Here is an 11,058-nt window from a genome sequence, read left to right as displayed (position 1 = left end):
AAATTGATTGAATAGTTTGCAGTCGACCATCTGCCTACATTATTTATTACGATCTATTTGTCAATTGTAATTTGGCAATCAACATGCAGTGAGATCGGTTGTTACATGTTTGAATATATATAGGTACTAGCTGACGCCCACGACTCCGTCCGCGCGCAGTTAAAAAAAATGAAAAATAGATGTTGGCCGATTCTCAGATCTACTGAATGTGCTCACAAAATTTCATGAGAATCGGTCAAGCCGTTTCGGAGGAGTACGGTGACGAAAACTGTGACACGAGAATTTTATATCTATATTAGTGTAATGTAGGTAGCTTGAGAACAATTGTATGTAAAGTACCTTATTGGATGCGATAATTTTGTACGCCAGTTGGCAATAAACATCTTGGACTGCGCACTCGTGTTTCATTGTAAATATTACAGTGGCGACGAGGATAAAACGAAAGACGTGCGGGTGTGATATTTGTGCGTTGTGCAGTCGTTTAGGGTGTTGCACGGTGTTTACACTTGTTTACGTTCGAGATGTCGGTGGGACTAATCGGCGCTTTTGAAATGCGGAGTGCTGCGTGGGCGTCTTACGTGGACCGGCTCGAGATGTACTTCGTTGCCAACGGAATCAAGCCGGAGGTTCAGCTGCCGACATTGATCGCAGTTATGGGAGAGGAAGCCTATGAGCTCTTAGTAAATTTGGCCAGCCCCAGGAAACCTTCTGAGCTCAAGTTCAAGGAGGCGGTGGATTTAATGCAACAACACTTGGAACCGACGCCTTCCGTGCTGGCCGAACGATATAAGTTCAGGCAGCGCAGACAGACCACCGAGGAAAATGTATCGGAATACGTGGCGGAACTCAAGAAATTATCGCGGTACTGTGTGTTTGGAAGCAACCTCAACGAGAATCTGCGCGATCAATTTGTGTGTGGCCTCCGCAGTGATGTCATACGGCAGCGCCTATTCGCCGAAGACGACTCTTGACCTGACCTATACGAAAGCAGTTAAAATAGCAAGCACGTTGGAAGCGGCAGAGCGGGATTCGGCGGCAGTTGAGAAGCCTCTGGACGGTGGCAGTCAAGCAATACAAGCAGTGAATGCGATAAGTCATGGCGGTGAGCGTGGTGTTCTTCCCAGGGTGATAAGAGGCAAGGGAGCGCGGGACGGCGCACCTGGTTTGCGTGGCGGACAGAGCGGACAGAGCGGGTCAGTAGGTGCGGAGAGGTGGCGTGGCGGTGCGGCCGCAGGCGAGAGGGACGGAGGCCGGTATGCAGTTTGTACAGGCTGCGGGTCGTCGGATCACCGGTATGCAGTATGTCGGTTCCGTAATTATATGTGCAGCTGGTGCAGGCGGAAGGGTCATTTACGGCGCGCGTGTCCCGAGCGCGGCGGACGTGGCTCCGGCGGACGGCGGGCCGGCGACCGTGCCGAGCTGAATTACGCGGGAGCAGAAGACCTCGGCGAGGAGAGCCTGGAGGAGAACTTCCACCACCTCTGCCTCAACGATTACAGACCGGTGAGTCTTCCCGTCGTAGTTGACGCGGTCACTATTAATATGGAAGTGGATACTGGCTCGGCCGTATCGTGTATAAGTGCTGACACATACAACCTATACTTCAAGCATCATCGTATACAAAGCAGTGCATTAATTTTAAATTTTTATGACGGCTCAAAAATAAAGCCGTTAGGTTTAATCAAACCAATGGTCCGATATGGTGACCACAAAAAAAGGTTGGAATTATTTATTATCACTGGTGGTAATACATCATTACTCGGTCGACAGTGGCTCACTGAGTTAAATATAAGAGTTCCAATGTTGAGTGTTTGTCATAAGATAGACGTTAATAATGGGAAAATAACATGGTCTACTGAGCTAAATAAATTATGTTCTAGGTATAAGGAATTATTCAGTGGCGGACTCGGTCGCTTTACGGGTGGCCAGGCGACGCTGCGCGTGCGGGAGGGGGCAACGCCGGTATTCCACCGTGCGCGGCCACTGCCGTACGCGCTGCGCGAGCGCGTCGACGCCGAGCTGGATCGCATGCTGCGCGACGGCGTCATCGAGCCCGTCGACTGCTCCGACTGGGCCTCTCCTCTAGTACCGGTAAATAAAGCTGACGGATCCTTGAGGGTTTGCGCTGACTACAAGGCAACGTTAAATCCGGTTTTGCAGATCGATCGCTACCCCTTGCCGCGGATCGAGGATTTAATGGTTAGGTTAAGCGGGGCTTGCTTCTTTTCCAAGATCGATTTGTCGCAGGCTTACAATCAGATTGAACTAGACGACACAAAAAAATACACCGTTATCAATACGCACAGGGGGCTATATAGGTATAATAGGCTCGTTTACGGCTTGGCGTCCAGTCCGGGAATTTTTCAGCGTATAATGTGCAATCTGTTAAGGGGAATTCCAAATGTGGAGATATTTTTAGACGACGTGATCATAGGCGGTAAAACAATTAGCGAGCATTTGGAGGCATTACAAGAAGTCTTTAGCAGACTACATAATTCGGGTCTCAAGTTAAAATCGAGCAAATGTGTTTTCCTAGTTAACGAAATTCGATACTTAGGTTACGTAATCAGTAAAGACGGGATCAAAACGGACCCATCTAAAATCGAAGCTATTGCAAAACTACCTAGGCCAAGTAATGTTTCGGAACTTAGGTCATTTTTAGGAATTTTGAACTTTTATGGGAAATTTATAAAGAATATGAGTAGCAGGTTGGTTCCGTTATATGAGTTGTTAAAGAAAGATACAGAGTGGAATTGGTCTGCGGAATGTGAAAATGCGTTTATTAAAATTAAAAAAATACTTAGTAGCGTGGACACCCTAGCCCATTATGATTCTAAGAAGCCATTAGTAGTAACGTGCGACGCGAGTGGGCGTGGCATCGGCGGCGTGCTGACGCAGATCGACGCCGGCAGCGGCGGCGAGCGCCCGGTAGCGTATGCGTCGCGGACGCTGACCGATGCCGAAAAGAACTATTCACAGATACATCGCGAAGCGTTGGCTATAATTTTTTGCGTAAATAAATTTCATCAATATTTATACGGCCGACATTTCACGTTGCGGACAGACCACAAGCCCTTGGTATCTATTTTCGGTCCGAACACGGGTATCCCTGCTATGGTAGCTAGTCGTATGCAGCGCTGGGCGATTATTCTGTCGGCTTACTCGTTCGACATTGAATATGTGCGAACTGATGAAAATAGCGCGGACGGTCTGTCGCGGTTGCCGATCGACTGTAAACAAAGCGAGCCGACACCGCCTGAGCAAACGTACTTACATTGTATTCAAGATTCTTTATGTTTAGACTATAATGAAATAAAAAACGAGACGATACGGGATCCAATACTGGCTAAAGTATTGCTATACATACGGGACGGTTGGCCTGCACATTGCGAGTTAACAAATATGAAACCGTACTGGAATAGGCGAAATGAGTTGTACGAGGAGTTAGGATGTGTTATGTGGGGACACCGGTTAGTGGTGCCCGAAAAATGTAAAAGTAAAATTTTAAAAATTATTCACGAACCCCACATGGGCATAGTAAAATCCAAGGCGCTCGCCCGCAGCTATGTATGGTGGGCGGGCATCGACGAAGCGGTGGAGCGCGCGTGCCGGGAGTGCGAGGCGTGCGCGGCGCAGGCGGACGCGCCGCCACGGCAGACACCGCGCATGTGGCCCTGGCCATCGCGCCCCTGGACCCGCCTCCATTTAGATTTCTTGGGCCCAATCGGGGGGAAAACATTTTTGGTGGTAGTGGACGCGATGTCGAAGTGGATCGAAGTTTTCCACATGACGGGGGTTTCGGCGAGCTATTTAATTGATCGTTTAAATGAATTATTCAGCCGGTTCGGTATACCGAAGCAGATCGTCACTGATAACGGTACGCAGTTCGCTTCGAAGGAGTTCGAATATTTTAACCAGTATTACGGCATACAACACATTTTCACTCCACCTTATCACCCATCGTCGAACGGGTTAGCCGAAAACGCGGTTAAAACGCTTAAGAGGATAATTAAAAAGGCGCTGCAAGAGAAGCGGGACATAAACAGGGCCCTGTGGTCATTTTTACTTTACTACCGTAACGTGGAACATTGTACGACTGGCGAGAGCCCGGCGATGCTTTTACTCGGCAGACCGATACGTACCCGCCTCGATGTAATTAGACCGGATCGGGAGGGCAAAGTGCGTTGCGCACAACAACGTCAGCAGGAGGCGGCCGGCGGGGCCAACCGGACATTCGACAAGTCTGATACGGTTTGGTACAGGCAGTACCTGAAAGGGGAGAAATGGATTCCGGGGCAGGTAGTAGAGGTTCTTGGAAGCAGTAACTTTAGGGTAAGAGGATCCGACGGTGGGGTGGTGCACAGACATATCGATCAGTTGCGTAGGAGACCGAGCGAGAGCAGGCAATCGCTCGCGTCTGCCCCGTCTGTGTTGGGTGAACAGCTAGACAGTGCGAACGCTCAAGGATCAGACCCCGAGGGCGCGGGGTCGGAGGAAGACGAATCGGAGGGGCCGACGGGAGAGAGGGCGCCGCGCGTGGCCGAGCCGCCGGCGTCGCAGCCGCAGCCCGCTCCGGCTTCACCGGGCGGGTCAGGACATGTGTCCGCGGCTGCCGCACTTAGAGTTCGCCCTATTAGGCAGTGTCGATTAGTTAAGCCTAAGTAATTAAGACTGTTGTATTTTATTTTATTTAAGTTAAGACTCTTATTATGTTATGTTTTGTAATTCTTAGTTAATAGTTTCTTAGGGTTTAAGTATGTTGTCATATTGTTGTAAGATAGTTATAAGATAGTTCTTAATTAGTGTAGAGGAGTGTAATGTAGGTAGCTTGAGAACAATTGTATGTAAAGTACCTTATTGGATGCGATAATTTTGTACGCCAGTTGGCAATAAACATCTTGGACTGCGCACTCGTGTTTCATTGTAAATATTACAATTAGATATCAGTTTTTGTTATAATATATTGTTTGTACATCCAATTTATTGAAAGGTATAAGCAGACTGTATCAGTTGAAATAATTTCATAACGCCAACAGGATCTTACTAATATTATAAATGCGAATGTTTAGATGAATGGATGGATGGATGTTTTTTTCAAGGTTTCTCCAAAACGACTAAACGAATCTTGATGAAATCTGGCATGAATATAGAATATATTTTAAAAGAACACATAGGCTATTAAGTTTTTTTTTTTTTTAATTCCGCGCGGACGGAGTCGCGGGCGACAGCTAGTATATCAATAAAATTAGAATGTTTGTATATAAAAAACAAAAAAAAAAACCATCGAGAAAAAAAACATTTACGATATTTCAAAAAAAAAACATAGAAATAAATAAAGCCTTTTAGCACCCGGCGATCGTTAACTTCCCAGTAGTGAAAGAATTGTTCGAATCGATTCAGGAGTTTCTGAGATGATTCAATGCTAACAAACAGTCAAATCTTTTCTCTATAATAATAATACAGATGGTCTACTACGTTTACGCCAACGGATTCGATGATAAACATATAAATAGGTAAACTAAAAACTTACATAGAAATACTAACTAAGGAATGTTAAACTAAAATTGTACAATACAATTTGATATATTTTATTATATAAACATTTTTTATCGATTTACTCTTAGTACAAAAAATATATTTCATAAACCATGTTACTCTAAACAAAGCTTTATTTTTAGCGAAACGGATACAAAGAACAACTGTTTTGAAATAAATGAATTTGTGGAAGAGATGAAATAAAACATTTTGCATTTGTAATGAATGATAGCGGTGGTATTTATAAAACACATTGTTCTCTCGTCTTTAGAAATCAAAGCTGACAATGAATGATAGATTTTACATATTGAAAAAGCTTTTATAAAACAAAGCGATGTGTTACAATTTGTAACGACTTCGGAAAGTGAGCGAATCAAAGATACTGAAATTATATTGTATTTCGTAATACGCTTTGAACTGAAATATCTTCAATCGGATTTTTGGCTCTTTAGATTTGTACTTGAATAGAATAAAAAAGTCGAAATACGCAGGCAAAGTTTAGTGAAAAAAAGAAAAAAAAGCATCAATAGCTTGACATAAACTAATATGTTATTTTAACCGTTAATTTTATTTTAACTGCTATTAGAATCTCGATTAGTATGATACTATTATCTATAATAAATGAGGTAATTACATATGTTTGTGTTAAATTATTTATGCGTCAGTTTCAACACAACGTATTATCAGAATTAACATGGCGGCTTATCGTATCGTTAATTGTTACGGACTCCGGGGACTAATATATCAAATTTATGCATACTATGACAACTGTAGCATTAGTCAACACACCGAAGTTAGTTTAATTACTATTCAGATAAAGCTCAGGACACGATATTCGAAAATAACACGGAATACTTATTTGACTAGTCTAATTTTAGATAATTTAACTAGAATGCTACGTATTAAAATATTGACTTACAAGGAATTATTAAATTAGTGAAAGTTACAAAAAAAGTATAAGTACTACAATGTCACTTGATTTCAAAGTTAATAAAAATAATTTTGTTTAACAGTCAAATATTGGTTACCAACTAAATCTATGGTAGTGTATACTGAAGTAGTTTAAGACAATTTAGTAGAAGACGAATTTTAATTAAATTTAGGACATGTCACAAAACTATGCGAAATATTTGCACGGGCTAAGCAAATATTTTATGCGTAAAATTTAAATGAAATTACCGTGGGCTGTAGCCAAACCTAACCTAACAAAAGCGAAATAGTTTGCTTTATAAGCTTACATTTCATAAAGTTAAGAATAAAAGAACTTTCACGAGCGAGAGTGTAATTTTCTCAGAGTTATTACTAGTCCCCAGTGGAAACCCACTTTAAACATTCATATAATCGAGCCTTATTTGTCGTGAAGCAGTTGTTTTGTAAACTTTGATACTTTCTAAATTGACTTGAGTGTAGCTCACAGCATAACAAAGATTAGTAACAAAGTTTGTCTTGTTTTTTTATAATAAAATATATTGTAAGATATTTGATGCAAAAGTATTTTAAAAGAATTAAACTAACAGCGAAATAATGAATTTAACTCTACTTCATAATAATCCTCGCTGTAGTATAAACTCAAACCGAACGCAAATAAACAAAAATGTCAGACGTTCCGCAATGACGGATGGAAAGAGACTGCCTTGAGCAGCAGCGCACGCTTCCTTATAAAACCTTTTTTTTGTGTGGCTACCCTCAACAGTCCTAACACGGCCTCTCCTGACTGGAGGACGTCCTCGTCCTCCTGTACTTCTTTGCAACTTTGCGAACCATAGGCACGACGTTTGCATAGTTCGTTTACAACAACATAGTGAACCATAGGCACGACGTTTGCATAGTTCGTTTACAACAACATAGTGAACCATAGGCACGACGTTTGCATAGTTCGTTTACAACAACATAGTGAACCATAGGCACGACGTTTGCATAGTTCATCTATACAAATGACTTCAGCACATGACATAGGCACGACGTTCGCATATCATGTGTCATCTACATGTGCATAACATAGGCACGACGTTCGCTTATTACACACATGTCAGATACATAACTACTCGTATAACATAGGCACGACGTTCGCTTATTATACGCAAGTAGTATCACACAATCGTTCGTATAACATAGGCACGACGTTTGCGTGTCATACGAACATAAGATGTCTCACCGTTAAAAAAAAAAGCAGAGCATGTCTCGGGAGTCCACTCCCCTCACCGTGGCACCATGTAGGGCAAGCGTCCCGCAGTCCGTCCTCTACATGATATTAATGGCAACCCGCAGTTTGTCAGTCCTGAAAATACCCTAGAAGCATCTCCTGATACAGAACGTCTCACATTCCGTTCACAATCTCACTTCTGCAGTTGGGTATCCCGCAGTCTACGCAACGCAGAGCATCTCGACAATACATGGACAAAGCAAACTGAACTAATAAAGGGCATCAATGACTATTATGACATAATGACATACGTCTGACTCAGGTAGGACTTAACACGCTCAGCGCAACCGACTAGCCTTACAAGTTTACTTTAAAATGAAAAAAATCATGTTGGCATGTAACGTGTTAAATCTTGCCACGACTCGGCCTTACCTGACCCTCACTAATAAACTGATCGAGGTATTCAATTTCAGTCTTTAGTAAAGAACACATCTTTAAATTAAATGAAAAGTCTGATGTTGACTTATTTGGCATTAAAACTTGAAATATAAAAATATTGGTTCAATCTTACCGCAGTACAAATTGAATAGATTGCTTCCACAATCCTGTCTGCTCTGAAATACACAGACAGCGCGTGATCTTCACTACCGACATATTCCCATGCAGAATAAACGGCTTGGTCCACGCTACCCTTGTTTCGCGAACACTGGTACGACTTTGATTTCGACTCAACTTACTGCGACTACAACGATTATCACGGTAACGATCGGACATTTTTCTCTTTGCATTTATTTTCACGAAAATACAAAAAAACAAACAAAGAGTGAGCAAAGTGGATAGAATCACGTGGATCCTATCCCACTTCTGATGTAAGATATTTGATGCAAAAGTATTTTAAAAGAATTAAACTAACAGCGAAATAATGAATTTAACTCTACTTCATAATAATCCTCGCTGTAGTATAAACTCAAACCGAACGCAAATAAACAAAAATGTCAGACGTTCCGCAATGACGGATGGAAAGAGACTGCCTTGAGCAGCAGCGCACGCTTCCTTATAAAACCTTTTTTTTGTGTGGCTACCCTCAACAGTCCTAACAATATTTATTTTTCGTCAAGACTCGATTATCATTACTGTAATATAGAAAACGTAAAAGACACGAGTCTCAGATGAATATGTCGAGGACAGAGCGAAGTGGAAGAAACTAATTAGGAAAGCCGACCCAACCACTGTGTGGGGTACGAGTTAGGCACAGATAGAGAGTGAGAGAGAGAGAGAGAGAGCGAGAGAAAGAGAGAGGGAGAGTTGTTACGCAATTAAATTTTATAACATTTATTACTAGGCTTTGAAGTAGGTTAAAAAAAACTACATTTCAATTGAACTATTTAAAACTACGAAATGCAAAATATTACAGTCTAATCGAGTCAGTTCTAAAATAAATTCAGAGCTCGTAATAATTTGTCATCATTTGTCACTCGCTGCATGTCGCGAAAATATAAGTGTTAAAGTTATGAAATGTTAAGTTTTATTCGTTGTTAGATTTTTAATGTCGAAGTAAATGCAATAAACATTATTCACGTTAAACTAGGAGTGTGTTTGAAATTCAATCTGGAAGTTTCGTATCGTAGCACAAATTGGATTTAGGTGTTTCAGGCTGTTACTCAGAGGCCATTACACTTAATTTATCTTTACTAACGCTATTGTATGTGCGTCTCTTCCTTAACTACTTACTAGAAGTTAAATGTACGCTTTTTTATATGAAAAAAAAACAATCGATGATCAGCCAGTCTCGATTATTATAATTATCAAAGAAGTGCAATTTCATTAGAATTTAAAGAATGTAAAGAATTGCTTAAAAAATAAACATATTAACGTCAAATTAATTTACATTTCATCGGTTTATATATGCCCTCTACCCTATTTTAGGGTGGAATAGGTTAACCGTGTTGGCTTAATTCGGATTGTTAACTTAAATAGCTAAAACAAATTCTTTAACTTTTCACAATAATTAAATTGTTGATAATGATATTGATTTATATATTAAAAGAAAATATGACGTAAAATAATTCAAAATAACATTGAATACAATAAGGTACCATTGAAGTGGTATCGCTGCGTGAGATCGCCGCCGGCGACACGTACGAGATTCAAATCTGTCGGAAGCGAGCTCGAGAGGGGCGGTACAAAGCCTTTGTCACTTACAAGAGGCCAACAGGGAAATTTCGCACTTTTATTTTTCAATTTTATAATGTTTTAAATTTAGATTTTAAAGAAAAAATGAACAACGAATTTTTTATGTTATTTAATGGACAGATACCTACGCACTTTCTGTCCTGCAGTTTTTTTCACCTAAAAGCACTTTTTAATTTTTTCACAAAAGATAAAGCGGACGGTGTTTGATGACCAGCAGTTGACTTCGCAATACACCAATCGCAGTTTTGCAGTCACCTAAAATGCTGTTACTCATTCACCAACCGCTGGCAGCAGTTGGTACCGACTGCGGGCAGCGGTTTGCGAATGCCATTCCATGTATATTGGCTTTTGTAATAGTCGATGTACGATATTGACAGGTCTTAGTAGCAAATGTTTCTGTTTAGTTCATTGACTCGGAAATGCTCCTGGAAATTGAATCTGGCAGTCGTTGAGGCATAAATTGAATCAAAGCCATGCTCTACATTGACAGGGCAGTGTTTTGTAACATAAAAGGCGGTTTCTTGAAATAATACTTTATATGACATCAATATTTTACAGCTGAATAAAAATGTTTTATTAAGAATAATAAAAGCGGAAGTAGCCGAAATTAAATATCACCTAAATTTTTTTCTTAAATTTTTCCATATAATCTTTTTTTTTTCTTTACTTGGTTCTTCCTTGTCTATGGTTATATCTTCTTGTTAGTCACCATCGTTATATTTATACGGAGCGAAATACACAGATTTTCTTTAATAAAATAAAACTTTAACCAATATTATAGGAAACGAAAGTCAAATGTAGCGAAGCATGATCGGAATAACTAAATTACTTATCTTACGTAATATACGTTCACGGCCTCTGAGTCTGATTTTCTTATGCGATTTACTTGAGTTCGGACGTGAGTAGACAATCTAAGGGTGCGTACACATCTACCGAATGCGGAGCTCAAAGTAAAAAAACTAATTAAACCTTGTTATTTGTTGATATCATAAGCTGAACAACTAAAAGATTTATAATTAGGAATCTATAAGCAACTAATTATAAATATCTTGTGTTCAAAGCTTTTTTTTTTTAAATCGTAAACAAATTCGCAAGGTTATGTAAATGGAACAGATTTAATGGCGTAGAATTACTAACAATCATTGAGTTTTGTTTACACTTGTCTGTTACGTGACTTTGAATACGAT

The 11,058-nt window shown here is 40.5% G+C and overlaps 1 protein-coding gene across 1 annotated transcript; it reads left to right on the top strand.

Annotated features, from left to right (window-relative positions):
• The first annotated feature begins 521 nt into the window (after nucleotides 1-521).
• On the top strand, nucleotides 522-4,665 carry LOC123721792 (uncharacterized protein K02A2.6-like). The gene is made up of 2 exons (XM_045681623.1): nucleotides 522-867; nucleotides 929-4,665. The coding sequence occupies exons 1-2, from the start codon at nucleotides 522-524 to the stop codon at nucleotides 4,663-4,665; spliced, it is 4,083 nt and encodes a 1,360-aa protein (XP_045537579.1).
• Nucleotides 4,666-11,058: the final 6,393 nt, after the last annotated feature.

This window comes from Papilio machaon, chromosome 16 (genome assembly GCF_912999745.1).
Source record: "Papilio machaon chromosome 16, ilPapMach1.1, whole genome shotgun sequence".
Taxonomy (NCBI): Eukaryota; Metazoa; Arthropoda; class Insecta; order Lepidoptera; family Papilionidae; genus Papilio; species Papilio machaon.
The sequence above is the reverse complement of the archived record's forward strand: the minus strand, read 5'-3'. Positions and strand labels throughout refer to the sequence as shown.